This window comes from Varroa destructor, unplaced genomic scaffold (genome assembly GCF_002443255.2).
Source record: "Varroa destructor unplaced genomic scaffold, Vdes_3.0 BEIS01000004.1, whole genome shotgun sequence".
Classification (NCBI taxonomy): Eukaryota; Metazoa; Arthropoda; class Arachnida; order Mesostigmata; family Varroidae; genus Varroa; species Varroa destructor.
Genome location: NW_019211457.1, coordinates 38,725,565 through 38,744,382, shown reverse-complemented (window position 1 = coordinate 38,744,382; position 18,818 = coordinate 38,725,565). Strand labels below are relative to the sequence as shown.

At 41.3% G+C, this 18,818-nt stretch overlaps 1 protein-coding gene across 1 annotated transcript; it reads left to right on the top strand.

The window, feature by feature from the left end:
- Positions 1 to 726: 726 nt before the first annotated feature.
- LOC111248568 (uncharacterized) lies at positions 727 to 18,656 on the top strand. The gene is made up of 7 exons (XM_022801084.2): positions 727 to 928; positions 1,209 to 3,348; positions 6,173 to 7,053; positions 9,568 to 10,057; positions 11,295 to 11,444; positions 14,520 to 14,666; positions 17,309 to 18,656. Exons 1-7 carry the CDS (start codon positions 727 to 729, stop codon positions 17,472 to 17,474), a joined length of 4,176 nt encoding a protein of 1,391 aa, XP_022656819.2. The 3' UTR covers positions 17,475 to 18,656.
- The last annotated feature ends 162 nt before the right edge of the window (positions 18,657 to 18,818 follow it).

Below are 18,818 nucleotides of genomic sequence, written 5' to 3'. Positions count from 1 at the left end.
TACAATAGCGTTTATTACAGTATATTCATAGAGCTGAAATTAACTGATGCTATTTGTAGGGTTAGTAGTATGCGTGTAGAAACCCCAGGTCGTTTTATCGTTAAAGAGAACATGCCAAATATCCGTGTATGGTATGAGTGGACTAATCTACATACGCGCAGACCACTATCGCAACGTGAATCTGTGATACTAACCTTGTCTCAACTGACCGAAGACTTTCGGCTACGATTCTCTTTATTCTCTATGCATGTGTGCTTATCCGATGCTCTTCGCTTCCCCAGGGTCCGTGAACAATCGATGTCGACTAGTTATTCTGCGGTTTATTCCCCTGGAATTGGGGGATAGTTTGGAATCTTATTGGAGCGGCAGCTTGTGGCAAGCCGTTCTACTTACTATTTAGCAACGTCGTATTGAGCTATCGACCACCTACAGCTAAATGAACTCTTACTACGTAACTTCAGAGCGATCCGGGTCTACAATAAGCGGGGTTGCAGCTTCGTAACTTTTTGAACTATCGTAAAACGACGACGTGGTATTTGTCATGCCAATATTTTTCTCATTAAGTGCCAGCAACGATCTCAACCATTTGTAGGGCTAGCTTTGTACTGATGACTTGTTAGAGTGCCGAGCGTTGTGTGCGCGCCGGTGTATTTTATTTTCTACTGAAAGCCAAAGCAAGACAGGCGTGAAGTGTATTAGAACAGAAGCGACTATAAGGGAGGAAAGATGTACCTCATTTTTCTTTTCATGTGCTGGAAGCTGGTGTTAACACAGTGTATTGTCGTAACTGTTCTGCTCTGTGACGCAGCAAAGATCTCGGAAAGTCCTCAAAGGAGCGACGCTTTTGTACCTAGCGCAACGGTAGCAGCGAATGAAGCCCTGTCTGTAACAACAGCACCAACGGAGAGCGTTATAGGGTCGAGTATCGGTATGTTGCCAGCTTCTAAGCTTTCGGTTGACATCGCTCCAAAATCGTTTGAAGTAATAGTAGCCAAGCTTAATGTTACAATGCCTGCGTCTACTCCATTGATCGAGGTGACGTCGGGCGATGGCAAACGTACAGAAGACAAATTTGGGGTATCGGTCAATTTCTGATAATATGCACTCCCAAAAAGCAATCCAATCTGGAATGATATCAGAAGCTACATTTAGTAAGCAAGGTTCAGATTTATCTAAGCTAACTGAAACGTTGCTGAATCCTTTTTCAGATACAGATGAAATATCGGTTTCAGTTACTGGTCCTTCTCCTGAGTCAAATACAGAGTCTTTTGTTGATCCAACCCCAGAACCCGATTCAGAGCTCTCTACGCACGTCTCTCAAAAACATAGCGTAGAACTATCTGTTGACGCGACCTCAGAGCTTAGTCCCGATTCCCCTTCGGAAGCAGCTCGTGACCTCAATCCAGAACGTGGCGCTAACCCTGTTGATCCAGAACCTTCAGCAAGTCCTATGCCAGGACGAAACCAGATAGTTTCTGCTGGTCCCGATACCAGGCCACAAACTTCTGAACGGTCAGTAGCCGAGTCAAACTCTGAAGACTTAGCTGATATCATTTCTGACTCCAGCTCTGAGGCTTTCGCAAATCCAGTGCCGGAACCCAGTCCCAATCCTGCTTCTGAGATCAGTCCGGAGACTTTCGCAGAACCAGCTCCGGATCCTAACTCTGATCCACAGCGCAAAATCGATACACTTGTCTCTCCAGACTCGGCCGTTAATCGCAGTTCCACAACGGAGAACGAAACAGACAAATTGCCACAAATTCATTCTACTAAAAACGAAGGGCTTCCAGAGTCTTCAGTATTTACAATAGTGCCATCGTCAGTACTTGCAGACAATGCAACAAAATCTGCATTTTCGATACCTACTGAATCGTCGACGGAAGCACCAATACAGAATGATCAACCGGCTTTATCCAATGATATATCAACTTCGATAATGGATTCCTTTGGAGGCAATGAGAGAACGATTTCTGAAAAGCCTTTGTCGTCTTCTCCCATTAACGACAAAGCTTCGCCGGCATCAATGACCACGCCGAAGTCGACTACTATTCCCGCGATGCCAAAGGTGAGAGTTACGCAGGGAAACCTAGCTGGCATGCAAGTCTCTACTGGGAAAGCTTTTGTTGATATCTACCTAGGTGTGGCATACGCTGAAAAGCCAATGAGGTTTAGCCGAGCTAAGGAGGTAAAGTCTTGGTCAGGCTTGAAAATAGCGACAAAAAAACAAGCACCTTGTTTACGAAGCTCTGCCGATTCTGCCAGTGAAGATTGTCTTTATCTGAATATTTGGACCCCAACTCGAAGTAGCGATCTAAATTCACTTATTTGGTTTATTGGCGATGGCCTGCTAGGGGAAAAAGCGTCAACCAACACTGATTTTGCAATGTTTTCGTCGACTGAAAATATCGTGGTGTTTTCAGTCTCATATCGAGTAGGTCCTTTAGGCTTCCTCAACGTATCTGTGGAAGACGTTTACGGAGAACTCGGGCTTCAGGATCAGGCACTCTCACTCAGATGGATATACGATAACATCGAGGCATTCGGTGGAAGGAAAGATATGATAACTATTGGAGGATACGGTTTCTCCGGAGCGACCGCCGGATTGCATCTACTGGATCCAACGGTCTCAGAGCTATTTCAGAAGGTTGTTCTTCTCTCGGGTAATCCGCTCATGTTAAATAGATTCCTATTCGATGGCACCTTCAAACTGTACCTTAATGAAATGAATTGCCACTACAGTGATGTAGCAGAATCCCTTGCTTGTCTGAAAGCTAAGGAATCATCGAGAATCGGGTCAGAGTTAAAATTTGGACCAATATCAAGGGCTGGAATAGAACTACCGGAATGCTTCAAAAACCACACAATGAAGGATAAATCAATCCTGTTAGGCTCTTATGCGCGGAGTGGGTCGAAAATTCTGCCAAACATCGTCAGCTTTCTGTCATCGAAAGAGCCTAACGACAAGAAATTAGTCACATTGAAAGAAACCATCGAACGTGAATTTGGTTTTACTATTGCGTCGGTGGACAACAGGAGAATCTTTAGGACATACGCGCCATCAGCTCCAGCCGACCTCCAGCAGAACGTCACGAAGGGGGTCGTTGAATTAGTAATCGAGATGAATCAGGATCTCCTCTATCGCTGTCCAGATAGAATCTTAGCCGCAATGCTAACAGAAGGCACTCCAGTGCGTGTCTTTGAATTGGACTATCCGCATACCATGCCCTTCAGCGAGCTTCCGTTGCTTTTAGATTGGCAGTCTCTAACAGTTAACGGCTACGAGGAACAAATGCAAGCCGATTTGAGCCGCGTTCTCAGTCAGCAAATCGCTGCCTTTATCAGAGGAAGGTACGTACCACGTCGGCAGCGAAGTGATGCCCCGTTGCATACAAAAATGATGCAGATGAGCATGTTACTGTAACAAAGCAAGTATGAACGAAAAAAGACAGATAAAATCTACCTGTTAACCATTTGTGTAGACAAACGAAAAAGCACACACAAGCTACCCGTTTATGCTAGGCAATAACAGTATCATTTCTTCTAGCTGTACGACAAATATTATTACATGATTTCGTAACTCTCTTACGCAAACGTTGACTTGAGCGTCATGATCGACAGTTCGACCAACACCGTAACTAACCCTGGCTTATACAATTCAAACGCCAGCGTTTGCCCACCTGTCAGTCGTAGCTTAGTAGCAGTAGCACCACTGATCTTCGCAGTAGTGATCAATCGACGGTCGCAAAATGACATTGTTGATTGGGTGGTAGGTACCCTTTACGCATTTGTTTGCCGCGCTTTTCATTTATCTTCAATCGCACATCTGCATAGCCATAATGACAAGTTCACACATAGATCTTTAAAACCCGCCAGTCATTCTGTATCGCCCTTACGGTTACCCGCATACACGTATTCGTCGTAGTGAGCAGACGCACAACGCATCACAAACAACGAGCGTAGCCAGCTGTTCCGATCATTGTTACGGCCAGCTGATATCACACGGATCTCTCAGTTATTTTACACTTGTGTGGCAATAGTTTAAGAATCTAGATCTATTTGGCTATCATGCAGTACACGCTCACTCGAATGGTCATATGGAACAAATAAAAAACAAAATGCACAATGCCAATTCGCTACTATAAACTAACTATGTTTATGTAGCATCTTATGGAAATATATTTCCCTTTTATGCCAGACGTTGTATGTTGTTCCTTCGCTCAGTTGGCTATACTTTTTCTGACTCCGGATCAACATCGATGGTGGCGTTAACACTATCCATCGTTAGTAGCTTCTCGTTTTTGCCGAAAGAATTACTAACGATAAACCATTTTTGACGCCATTGCGTTATGTAGCCATTGGTACGATCATTGTACAGTGAGCACGTTGAGGTAATTGAAACAGACGAAGGTAAGGGGCAGGGAGGTTCGTGATGAATATTTCGGCACCGCCTGTGGGCGTAGGTCGAATTAGCCAGCTTTCAATGGTCGCTCTATGTCGCTGCCTATACGGTCTCTTGGTAGCGAAAACGATGGTCGGCAAATCAGCGGAGGCCACTACTATACCGGTAATAGCTATCTTCCTTTTATTCAATGCAGCTTTCAGTCAGTCACAGGCCTTTTCTATATATTATTATTATTATTATTATTATTTAATTTACCCTCACGCACGCTTTACGTCAATACTCTTCCACAATGCGCCCTTGAGCGTCTTCAGACTGCGCCGTTAATGTTGGTAAGGGTAAAGCATCATCATCCCTGACAACAAGTATTATCGCCCCAGCAGCGTAGTTGATATTGGTTTTTTGTAGCTCGTGGCATCAGTCGCTGATCTGCTGACTCTGCTGTTAATGCTACTGTCACTGGCAAACGTTGTCTTGGAGGCATCCCTGGAAAGCGGGGGCTCATGCCAAGTAAACTGGTAATCAAGCAAGTTGGCGGCTTAGTACGCGTACGCCGCGCGACACCCCAATGAAGCAGATCGCTGCGTTCCGGATGCTCCGCTAAACAACTGCTTCGCCGACAAGCACATCATGTAGATAAGGATTCAACTATTAAAGCTGCCAGTTGTTAAATCGTCGTTCGCGACTATCGTGCTGGCGGGAACTTATCGTTCTTGCCGTGGCTGTTTTAATCACTGCGGCTGCAGAGCCAGTATCGGTGATTCTCTCCTGCTACACCCTCTGTATCGTCATAGTAAACGAAACTCAATGGAATAGAAAATCAAGCAGAGCGATGCTGTACCGGTTCGGCTGTGTTACCAGCGCTAAATCTGTCTTCTGCTATTTCATTGACTCTATATTCTTCTAGACTAATAGGTAGCTTAGCTCTCCCGCTTTCCCCGCCTACCCGGCGCCCCCAGCCAGTCCGACCGTATAGTCGTCATCACGCTGGTTATGCTGACGACTCTGCCAAAACGAAGAAGAGCAAATCCATAACAACAACAACAACAGCAGTTGCTACTACCTCCAACTTCCCTGGGATTTCGCTACACTATAGCCGTTACCGCCGGCGCAAGTGCATTCGCAGCCGCCGTTCCCGTTATCAACCGACCATAGATAGAAGGCACCAGTTTTGGTACCTGAAAAAGCAAGCAGACAGGCAAATAAGTCTTTAGCATTGACAGGTGTATGTTATTGTAACAATGTTACAAGAGAGGCCGGCTCGTGTGTGAACACAACCGTTTGATTTTAAATGACACAGAGAAGCTAGCCGGAAGAAGCGTATGCATACAGAAGAAACAGAGGCTCAGCAAGCACCTTATGTTGCTATAATCGACATTTATAGTTCGTGGGCCGAAGTACAATTCTCGACAATGTGAACTTACGCGTGTGCTTTTACATTCGTTTACACTGCCGTGTAACAAATGTAGATGATTGGATGTGTATAGAAATCTGGTGGTTGGTGTAGATGGTGGAACGATCTCCTGAGTTTGTTTGACTTCGTTATTGTGGCATATTTCTGTGTAGAGCGACAGTTTATCAAACAGGAACGGCTTTAGAGGAATGTGCTAGAGTGCATGCTCAAAGGGTGTGATTATATGAGAATGAATTTCCTGTGTCATCTTTGATGGATGATGCACTTAAGCTTTTCACGAATGACAATGGTGATCGACCCGATGTCCTCATCGTTGTCATCAACGAGAGAGGACTGAACAGTTTTCTCTAGTATTTGTAACAGTGTCTGAAGGCAACGATGACTCAGTCGTTACTAACGATATTGGCAGCGATAGCTTTGGCCGAGAGGGCACTAGCTCGTCAACCAACTTTGGTCACCGTAACCGGTCAAATACTCGGTACTGAGGAAATCATCAATGGAAAGACGATACACTCGTATCAGGGTGTGCCATACGCTGAACCGCCAACGGGTCAGCGACGTTTTATGAAGCCCATTCCGCTCATGCCGATGCCGGGCACGTTCAATGCAACAAAATCTCCGCCTTTGTGTATGAGGCCGAGTCAGACTGAGGTCGAAATGAGTGAAGACTGCCTGTATCTCAATATGTGGATACCCAGCTCGTCCGATGAACCGTTTCAGTTGAGGAGTGCTCGCAGGATGAATCTCTCAATTGTAGTTTATGTACCAAGCTACGAACAAACCATTACACCGGATGGTGCTGAATTTGCTGCCAGTAGCAATGTGGTATTTGTATCGATCAACTACCGCGTGGGAGCATTAGGATTTCTGTTTTCAGGCAGCCCCGAAGCCCCTGGCAATGTGGGTCTATACGACATTCTCGAAGCTCTTCGCTGGATGAAACTCAACTCAAGACTGTTTGGCGGTAATCCTGAAGATATCACATTGTGGGGCCGGGGCGAAGGGGCAGCCGTGGCAGCCATCCTCATGACTTCTCCTATTACGGCCGACCTTTTGCAGAAGGTGATTTTTGAGAGCGGAAGCATTCATACGAGTTGCAACTCATTTAGAAAGAACTCCGAAGCCGTCACAATGCGTTTGTTGGTCAACGCTGGTTGTTATAATTATTCGATGCCGTGGGAAGCGCAAAGGAAACGTGCGATTCGCTGCCTGAAAGTGGTTCACCCGGAAGTTATTATTGGTGAGTACGTTTAAGCTTTTCTTGTCTGTCAGACCGCTAACTTGATATCAATCGGTTTGTTGGTTAACGTCTATCCCTACAACAAGGTTCTGTCGAATAGGCTATTTCGCGTAGTCCTTACAGCTCCCAGAAAACATTACACTCACTTTGTCCAAATTACTCGAGTTAAAAAGTTGAAATATAAGAATCGCGGGTCGAATATGCTCACTCTCTCATACAAATTATCTCCATAATTTCGATTCGCGGCTCAAACACAATATACTGTATCATGTGTGTGCGACACCGCGTGGTGTGTGCCTTCGCGCATGCGGTACGCTAATGCAAATTGATGCCGTGAAGCTCGAGCCACGCATCATTAGCCTTCACGTAACGATGTACAACTCGCAACCCCATGTCACCTGCTTATGGCTTTAGAACGCCAAACTAAATCTCTGTGTATATATATATATATATATATATATATAAATTTCTACTAAACAAATATTGGCCTTTGGCGTTGTGTAGGGCTGAACTATTCGGTGAACTAGCGTTTCTAGTTGCAGAAGCAGCAGGGCGACCTGTAGGTAACCTATTTGTTCACTACGCAATCTTTAACCGCTGACCTCAATCGCAATAGAAGTACGCGCTTCAATGTGGTAACACAAATATATTGCTTGATCTCATCTACAATTTGTATTGTACGGCTAGCAGTAGTATCCTTCAGCTATACGTCTGAATTAAAAACTGAGAATTTATTCAGCCATAGATTTCGTTTGAACTATTCAGAAATACATATCGCAACAAAACGCCTAATGATATTAATTAGTAGAATCGTAAATCACAAAAAAAGTTAATTAAATTTTCAAGTTTAATAAGAGTGAGGTAACTCTCAAACTGATGAATACTTATAAATCGAATGAACGGTAGCTGTGAACCGACGACCCACCATACTTTCTCCATAGTTGAGATCTTTCTGAATTGAAAGTTCGGCTTAGCCAACTTAGACAAGGGGCCATCAAAACCACTTTACCCATATCCGACGCTTGAGGAAGGCGTAGATTTTTACCTAATATTCAACTGTAAATCAGTCACACGACGGTTGTTTCGGTGCTTATCAGCCAACAGCTGATCTACACATTATTATACGAAGTTTACCTTTCTCTTATATAACAAAAAAAGGCGCTCAGAGAGTGTTCAGGTTACATTTTTCGTTCATATATCATTGTTTCAGGGGTTACATTCATCTAATCACCACAGCCTGTGCTCGAACGGCACAAACTTCATAAAAACGCTTGTCGGCCACTAACAATCTAATTTCAACTGAATACCAGGCTACAGTTTAACTTAATAACGATCCTACGCCTAGGGGAGCATATATTTGTACTTTTTGGCAGTACGGGCTCAAGCCTAAAACCTTTCAAGAAAAACAAATTTCAGACAGCTACTACACTGACAGAATGTGGAGGAAAAGCCGACAATTTTTATTCAATTTAATGGTTATTCAATTTGGCTTAAACCCACAAATACGCCGTGATTTGGATTTAAAAAAGCGCCCAACAGTAGCTACATACTTGAATAACTAGACCCAGAAGAAATCTCATTCCAATTGTAAGTCCTTTTAAAATTCGATTGATCTCGCCAACGCAAACGAACGAGAGCTAGATCGTATACAATTGGCAAACAAGCAACGAATAACGAGTAACGGATGATTGCCGTTTAGACATTTACTGCTAACTGTGTCGAAGTCTATTGAAGGTCTATTGAAGTGGTACTCGTTTATGGCGACGTCTTAGCCTACTGTGCGATTGCGCAAACCATATTTACAAAGGAAATATTTATATGGCCAGCGGTAGTACGGCGGTATCTTCGAAAAGTCGAATTATCAACGGACAATTATGTTCACTCCTTTCGAGGCGTCGCATATTCTACCTTTCTGTTTCCACTGTTGCCAATCTTCCCTTACCTAAAGATAGTAAGAGTCAAAGTAGGCTTCCGTCTGAAATCTGTAAACATATCTTGATCTTTGCCCACTACTTCCTGCGCGTTGGATTCGCTTCGTCGCGGATAGCAACATGCTAACAAGCCACGTCCTTCTTAAATGCCTGTAATCAGCCCTAGGTCGACAATATTTAGTTAGAAAACTTTGTCAATGGAATATGTTGCTTCATTAATTAAGTAAGTTGAAAATCATGATTTATTTTCAAAATGACGATCGATTTACTTCATTGTTACCGTGACTCGGTTGTGCACCTTTTTTGACAGAATCGAACGATGTTCAGGTTTTATGTTCTTACCGCACCTATAACAGTAAATATTTTTCTAACTAAAACTACTGATGCTATAAAGTGACCATAGGTGCATTTGTTACGCCAATCATTTATTCGAAAAATTTGGTAAAATTTGATTGCGCCTTTTTCGGTATCCTTGTTTCGAACGACTCTGCTGTAGTGATCTTATCTGTGCGTCTTCGTTTGCTTCATCGAGGTTACTAATAATAAATAATGATAAGCTCTTTTGCTTGACTCCATTTTTCAGGTTCGCAAGCTTTTGAGCTCGAATCGTTTCAGCCTGTCGTTGGAGATTCGCTTATTCCGGCGGAACCTTTCCAAGGTTCCCACCAGCACTTCGCAAATCCCTTCAGCCTGCTGGTCCTCATGAAGGATGACGAGTCTCAGCCAACCTTCAATCAACTGCTGCGCTTACAGCCAGGTTCAGTTGATACAACGTCAGATTGCAAGCACGTATTCAAGAACTTTTTACGAACATCGTTGAATATTCCCTTCGGCATTACGGTCAAAGTTTTAGGGGAATACCAGCTCGTGTTTTCATCGACAATGGACGTATGCCGAGAAGCCTTTACCGACGCCTATTTCTTTTGCCCCATCAAATTGTTCTCGGACGTGCTGTCTACGACGCAGGGATCGGAAGTATTTTTTGCTAAGCGTTCGGCTCTCGACGAGCTTCATTTGGACAATGATGTAGACAAGAAGTTGCTGATATCACTCGGCCAGTTTGTTCGATCTGGGTAAGGCCAAACCACAGAGCTGGCGCAAGTTATCAGAGCTGAAGGGACAAACTTTGAAAGCAAACTAAATCACGGGCACCGTAATGATCTAACGCAATAAGTCCTGCCAGTCCGGTTCTTTCCTGTCTATAGTACGTTTTTTTCAATTAATTTCAAAAATTTTTTCCTCCAGTGAGTACTAATATTTAATTAAGTGGGGAGTTGCAGATCGAAGGTGAAATACGAATGCGAATTTTTCTCCGCGATAGTTCACCAAGCCTTTACGGCCTACTTTACGGCTTACAGCGCATTACTATTACCATATAAAGGTAGCCTTAATATGGATAATAATAATAGAATGAATATTACCGACCATTAAACGAAAAACCATCAACATTGCATATAAAAGTAGAAGCAGGCATGTGAGATTCTCTGCTCTTCAGGTTCATGCTCTTCTTCAAAATATCGCTATTGTGTGAGCTCCATATAAATCTTAACCGGTGATGTTGGACTTAGTTCGTCCGTATTCATGGGCAAAAATGAACCGGTAGTGATCAACCATAACTATATATATATATATATATATATATAGACGATTTCATTCGTGCCGATAGACGGATATGAGAATCTACACAGTAGATGAGATAGAGTAGTAACATTTCTCTATAACAATAAGGTTATCAACGTAAACATCATTAAATGTGAAAAGGCTAGAACTTCGTCAAAGTGAACCGATCTTTTGAAATACTTCTGTCTTGTAATTGTTCAGCAGAAACTAGCGCTACCAAAAACCTGGCCATCCAGCTACTCGGAATCACTTTCCGTTAATAGATAAGGCAAAATTGACGCGTTCGACAGAAAACACTCAACATATGATACCCTACATAAGTTAACTAAACAACCTAAGCTTGATCCACTTGGTATAATCGGGCTTTCTTCTAGAACGGTTTAGGAATCTTTTAAAAATATCTCTTGAAGCCCAAGTACGCTTAAATGGCTTCAGCACTGCGTGCTTGCCAAGCGTATTATCAGTTCTTTCGAAAGAGCTAATCTGCACTGTCAGACTATTACCCTTATATAACACTTATAATATATATAATACTTGATTTGACTTCCTAACGACTTACTTTTAGATATTTATCCATACGTACTCTGCGTATTTTCGATATTATGGAGACGAAAAAGTCAGTATTACTATACTAAACAACGGATATACAATTCCTATCTTTTTTTTTTATTTTTATACAAATTTTTTCAGTACGCCGAAAGTTCCCGGTAAATCTGAAGACTGGCCGCTTTACACACCTGACTCCCCTAAGATCGTCTACCTTCAGCCAGGTAACGTAACCGTGGCCTCTTTGGAAAAAACCGAAAGGTGTCGTCTTTGGGAGCCTTTTATTATTAACAGGTCAGTGTCCTTTCTTCTACATTGAATAGGGAGACCGGAGAATCTAAAAAGCAGTCTTTTGTTGAGACTTTTAAAGTGCATAGATAAAGGCGATGAATATGTATGTTGTGAGGGAAGCGCGCTCCGATCTGGTCGGCACAAGGGAAACATGTTAAATTGTATAGATGAATCCGTTATTAGCTTTGCCACCAGAGTATCAACTATAACAATATATGCATATAAACAATAATATTTAGCCATTTTTAGAGCCTCGCCGACTCCAACTTTCATATCGCAAAAGTAACACAAACCATCACACGCTGATGGGCTATCTTTAATATAACTATCAGACGAAAGTTTGAGAATTACTACTCTTTACTTCGGTGGCCATTCTTGATCTATGAGCAAATGCAGTCGATTTATTGTGAAAGCCGAAATCACATAGATACGAACTTGACTATTGTCTCGCATCATTTCGACAGAACGTTCAGATCTTCTTAAAAAAATATCCGTCATTGTTCAATGAAGAAGCGATCCGACCTAAACGACTTTCCGTATTTCATTCTGTCGTCCATCTACTCAAATTCTGTGTCTGTACATAGACGGTTTAAAATTAATATTTATTTATCCATAGCATCGGATTCTTATTTTGCCTGGCGGTCTCAAAACGAACAAACAGCTTTGCTTTGTGCGTAAAGGTTTATGTGTGCTGTTTCCGCGTTGACTGGCTCATTACGTAGCCGTGACGACACGCCCACCCACCAACGGCGCGACAAGCCGCAGACAAAATACATATCCCGGAAAATTGAAGCTGAGCGGGGGGTCGAGAAAAGCTTCTTAGCCTGCCTTTTCGCCCCCATTCAAATAGCGCTGTTCTAACATTCGCACTGTTTGACATGCGCCATCTCTTCGTTACACAGCTCATTTAGTCGCGGGGGATAATAGCGGCGACCAGTTGATGATGGGTAGTTCAGTCTGAAGGCCACCTTACACCCGATACCATGTTCGTCACTACGTGCCTCTAACTTATTCGGCTGTTCGCAAACAGTTGCGATCGTTACATACGACTTTTGATCATTTAGCCCTTCGTTATACCGTTAATAGCAATAGCAGACTCCAGCCAATGTTCTAGCTAGACAGCAATGAGTCGGCAGAGGCTGGATAGCGACGTTAAATCGGCTAATAGAGAGAGCGAGACGGTCAGTCGCAGTGACGCTGGAAGACGCTTGCCGAACCACGCTAGTACGACGTAAATAAGCTACATACTTCGTAGATTCCGTTGAAGTGTGTAAGAATGTAAATGTGTTTTTTAGTAGAGCTATCTGGTAAACATCTGTTATCTTGCAGTAGAATAAGAATCACTCGTTATTAAAAATATAAAGGTGAGGACCATTTTCGCGAAGAACTATATTTTAGTCCTGTTTTGTGAAATACAACGTAATCACAAGCACTAGCGATACACTCAGTGCGTGATATTTCCTCTGAAGGGAGGAAGCTTAAATATACAAGGTCGATCTTCAAATGACATCCTCAAAAGAGTTGTAGGCTCCCGCTATTTATTTTACAGGTAAAAATTCAAAATCGTGGTAAAGAGATCTGGCAGATAATATTTATCACAAAAGAGACGTTATATAATTGATAGAGAGACTGAGGACATGCAAAAGAGTGTCTGCTTTTTTTTTTTTCTAATCTCAAATTACTCAAATCAAATAAAAAGATTACTGAACATATAAAGTGAAATAACTGTGAACTGTAATCCATCTGATGTTTTAAAATTAGATTGCTTAATCCTATAATGAGAAATGTTTAATAGATTCATTAAATTAAACGTGATTAATGATAATTTATCAGTTCGTTTATTAATTTTACCACTGATATCGAACGAGAGAGAGAGAGACCAGACGTTCTTTTCCTCTTTGAGATTTAAGCGATGGTTCAATTTTGAGCTGTAAGAAGAATACCGCTTTGTGGCTAAGAATAAACTTTCTTTATTGAACCCTATCGCTTCTACGTGGGTGATCCTTGAGTTTTGCGATATCATTGATAAATGTTAAGCCGACCTCGACTCAGCCATCGGTTGACATTGGAACGACCTCTGCAGTACGAGTACGCAATTCAGCTAACCTCACGTACGCGGGCCGAAAGCGAATCTTGCATGGGCACAGATACTATCAGCGGCCATAAAAAAAGTACAGACCACTAGATTCATTGGCAGACGAATTGCTCTCGTATGGGCAGCTGTCACAAGGAATATCAATCAGTATTACTTGTTCAGCTTGACCAGACGAAACGATGCCGTCAGTAATCAAGTGTAAAGATCACATATTTCCCAGTACATATTCCTATTTTATTTCTATTAAATTTTAGGTTTCATATCCGGACAAGAATACCACCGGTGCACTAGATACCAAGCGAAAAGTGAAATAAAAATTCTAAGAGATTTAAGCACTCGACAGATTTACAACAGAATAATATTAGTTGCGGCAATATTTGATAAACTTGATCAAGGTCTTTGCTCGATTGTGTTCATCGATTTCCTGTCTTTTTACCGGCTACTTTTGAACTTGTCTGTACGCGTCCATCGAGTGTTGCCAGCATTGAGCACGAATCTCTACAGACAGAGGTAGTAAGACAGCGAAAATTGCTAACTTCAAGACGCTAAGATTGTCACCTGTTGATCGTTCTTTTGAGAGAATAACACCGTCGACAACGACCGTTTCGACCCATATTTCAATATATGGACAGTACGCTACAAATAAATATGTTGGTTAGCAAAATCTCCTAACAAAAATATTATTGTTGCTACCGTCATTGTTACACACTTTTCTTTGGTTGTATTAAATTGGTCAGTAAACGAAATCGTAGCACAGGAAACCATGGATATGCTATGTTAGTATAAACACGGTTTCTTATTCAGCAAGACTGGAAGGCAATCTAATAATAAAGCACTACGGATACATAGGTACATCGAATTTGCATCCGCCGATCTGTAAACTGCAAAATCTGATTATTTCTGTCCTTCTGCTTCTATGTTTGACTCGAACAAAATCTCAACCAAGACAATTTTTTCTTGATTCAATATCACTTCAACGGTAGCGTGAAGAATACAGAACAGACAAATGTCGTTGTGGCTCCGGGAGAAGACAAAGCAACGACGACGGCCTGTATCAACGTTACGTATCCTGAAGCTAGCAACGTAGCGAATTCGAGGATTAACGTCGTCTCTGCGACGACGATAAGAGCGTACGCATCAAAATCTGTTTGTTCGCTCTTGCAAGCCATACATCTACGTTCGTTTCTTGCATCTCATTTTTCAATATTTTTAATACCTGTTTATTTCTAAATGTTCTCTCGCTTTCGTGTAAAAGCCTGTTTAGATAGCTATTTTTTAGAACACCTAGCTTATTCTACAAGGCATACAATCTAAATACTCAGCACCTATCTCAATATATGTCCGTTGTTTTATTATATTGATTTTAACACGACGGTTTATTACGTTTGAGGACGGCTTTCAATTACACAATGCGCTTATTGCACTCTTTATGGTGAATAAAAATTTTCCGAGTAGCTAGATCGTTTACTCCAAGATGGTATGGGCTTACAAACCAGAAGCTGTCTGCCGCAAACATGCACATAAATACTAATTATTGTTGGCTGTTACAAACGAATTCGGCACGCTTTGAAATTAAAGAGATTTTGAATTCTAGAACGACAATGTTTTTCATATGTGGTAGACGTACTCTTTGTGAATTTTTCCACACATGTCTCAGCGCTCCTGCAACTTCTGGACGACCGTATACCTACTATTCCTCTTCTTATCTATGTAACTTCTCTATCTACAACTTTTTTTAAAGTAAATCGATAGTAGGATATGCTTGTCAACCAATTAGTCTTTCTAGGGTATAGAGTTCGTATCGATTTTAAAGGGAGCCAGTTCACGCCAGCGATGGATACTGCTTTGGTCGGCCCAGAAACGAATGCGTGTATGATGATAATGTTAAGCGTTGTCATCAAATAATCAGACGACCTGTTTTCGATTGCCGTTCTAATACACCATAAGTTTTTTAAAGCTTTCGAAATAGTGAGCTGCATTCATTAATTTTTGGATGGTGTCCCATTGTAGCAGATGGTCCTGATTACAAGAACTACTATCATATACGTCCGAATCGACTCGACATTGTCACTAAAATGTCGCTAGTGTCTACCCTGACTTTCCTCTATGCGACCGTATGCGTAAGTTCCGTCAGTCGCAGGTCAAGTACATAAATTTTCAACGGGCTACGAGTCAATTTATGGGAAAGCAATTTTTTCCTTAGTTTCTGTATTTTTAGTATTTGGTTTATAACCATACAACATGTTACCTGTGAAATGTCAGTTGTAGCCTACAGAGCCATTAGACTTCCGTCTGTGCTTTCGCAGGAGGCGTTTTCGATTGCGACCATGCATTTTTATTCTTCGGGTTCCTAGACCTAATCAATTCCTCGTCGGTCTTTGACTCTCTAATCTTCGTTTTAGAAATGTTTGCATATACTGTGCTTTCGTGTAAGGCTTCCTAGATTAATGTTTTTTACCAATCTTGATGAATTTCCATAGCGCTTTTTTGACTTCAACGGCAAGGGTGAACAAGAACTTCTCCAGAAACTGAACTATATTTTCTCATTTCCCCTGGAGTGAACTTAACCGGTCTTCGTTTACACGCTCTCAAAAAATTGGGTTATTTACCAGATAAATTGCGTCTGCTACTGGCGCCAATTTTAAAAGCTGCTAAATTTCAACTTCTGCCGGATTCAATTGTAATACATTTTTCGTCTCTTATAAATAATTCGTAATCGCTTTTGAATTCGGAATCGATAGCTATGTTGATAGATTAGATTTGGTGGAAAGGCTTATAATGAATAGAATCATCGTTTGCCTCAAGAAACGGTTGCAATTTTGTCCTGGGCTCCAGTAGTATAGACGAAGTCCGAATCCGTTATATATATATATATATAACGGATTACAGGATCCTATTCTGTATGTGCAATACTCACCAACCGGCAAACGCATTGGGAACACACGAAATTCTTAAAGGCTGATTCATATCAGCTCTATCGTCATCGTAATGGCCCATATTACGCGAAGGAATATCTAGAATCGAAATGGGCCCACGACATTTCTAGCTCGAACTAAAACCATCCACAAGTGCACGTATATAAGGTCCATGACGTACAGCCATTATTTGAGATTGGTTCCATGGGTCACTCAAACCGCAATTGGCAGTTCAAATTTTTGGACTCAATTTGAAAAGGCGCTATATTTCGACGTTTATGATGAATTCATTTATTAACTTCAGTTAGACTAGGCCTCTCACCAAAATCACACGGAGTCGTTTATCGTAACTAATTCGATGCCTACGTACCAGCATCTAGATAGATATATAAGCTTTTGTTTTTTATTACCCCGCCCAAGCACGTCAGTAAGTTACCGCTGCTGCAAATGCATTATGTTTAGAAAGCGGATAAACCTTGTTTCAAGCAATTCTTTATTTGCTCACAGTTTCTTATCGTGTCATATCGGGCGTTCCCACGAAAGAATACCTTGCTGCACAGGTTTTGATATATAAATTGCTTTCATCTTCTACATGTTAGTTAGAATATCATATTCTAATTGATATCTTAGATATTACGTATTAGCTTGGGTACGCAACATTACATATCGAGTATTTACAGTGTAACTCATCTGGATATCTACTTAGAATTAAGCAAATCTGAGTTGGTTTTCTCAAACTAGCGTTTTCTACTACACGTCCATGACGATTCTCTACTTTTAAAGCATTTCAATATAATTCGATTTTAAAGCCCATAGAAGATGTTCCAAGTAACATTAAACTTCCTCCTCGCCCTCAGGCCGACTACTACTACAGCCGTGAAGCGAGAAGAAAACACTATTCGAGACAGTAGCGAGGGTAAATCGCTCGCTCAAAGGAACGAGGCCAACGCCCAATTACGAGATTCCGCCACCACGCTACAACTCTTCACTCTGTTGGCTATAATTTATACCTCAAAGCATTAGAGAATACAGCCAACATGTTCTTAATCGGCGAAATATCAGATTAAGGTTAAACAGCACCAGTGACCATTCAAATGCGCGGGATTTAGAAAGAATTTCCAATGCAAGAAATACATTCACTATTGGTATTTACCGGCTTTAGCAAACATTTTCGATAAAATTCAATGATCAAGTGCATTTATAATACGAGGCAGGAAATGCTCTGATTTTAATAATAGACTTCTTACAATCTACTTGCAGACCCACAACAGTGACCTTCAAGCATATCTTACGATTTTGTTATTGATTTATATATTATAAATGAGCATGAGTTATCTCCGAAAAAAATGTGAAGCAAACGGTCACCGAGTACAGTTAATAGTTTGTGTTTATCGTTAAGTTCGCAGATTTATCTAGAGAAAAATTTAGGCTAGGTACGGGTGGTCGATTATGCACTCAAGCTACTTTTTAAACCTGTGTTAAAGACGAACAAAGGTTCGAGCACTCAAACTCAAACGGTCAAAAATATACTGTAGCGTCGCAACACCCGAAAATTACTAAGAATTTCAACCAGTAATGAATAATAAATACAGGGTGAGCGAAGATAAAGTTATTTTTGTTTGATATTATATGTTAGATTACATAAGGTGTTCAGTTTCTAACACAGCTTTTGAGGACAACGAGTATATACATATATTAGTTGTACCTCAAAAGCTGTGTTATATTAAACATCTGCGTTTAGCGATTTACAAGTATCGACAACTGTGCGCTAGGATGTAGGCATTGGTACGGATCTAATTGTTGCATTAAATAGGCGTTTCAAGCTTTACATCCGATGCTATCCTAAAGGACGGCCTCAAACGGCTGGTTCCTTTCAGTAATCGAAAAGCCTCTACCTAAAGCACCTGTATGTCTTCAACTTTAATAAACAAAAACGTTACCGCTACACAATCACGAACATTTTAGTTGTATCACGATAGCTGAAAAAATAATTGTTTAGGCCCAGGCTATTTTGGGTCGATGCTGAGAACTCTAGAGATGCTCCTGAACTTTTTTCGGTTCTTTCGGGTAATTCTTTTTAAAATTTGACGGACTTATTCTGCTAGCATCGTCTATTACGGTGAAGCTCCGGTAGTCGAAAATCTTGAATTGGGATGCTGATTAATTAAGGAAATGAAGCTTATTTAACAAACAATTCGGAATCTGGAGGCTTGTTTTGCTTGGAGCAAAGGCTATACCAATTTACAAGAAACTTTTATCACACATTTGAACGGAAAGTAAAACGCCGCGATACTTATGCTAATATCATACTACACGAAATAGATGATTCCAAGAACTTTTTTTTCATTAAATAAACAGCTAAAAACT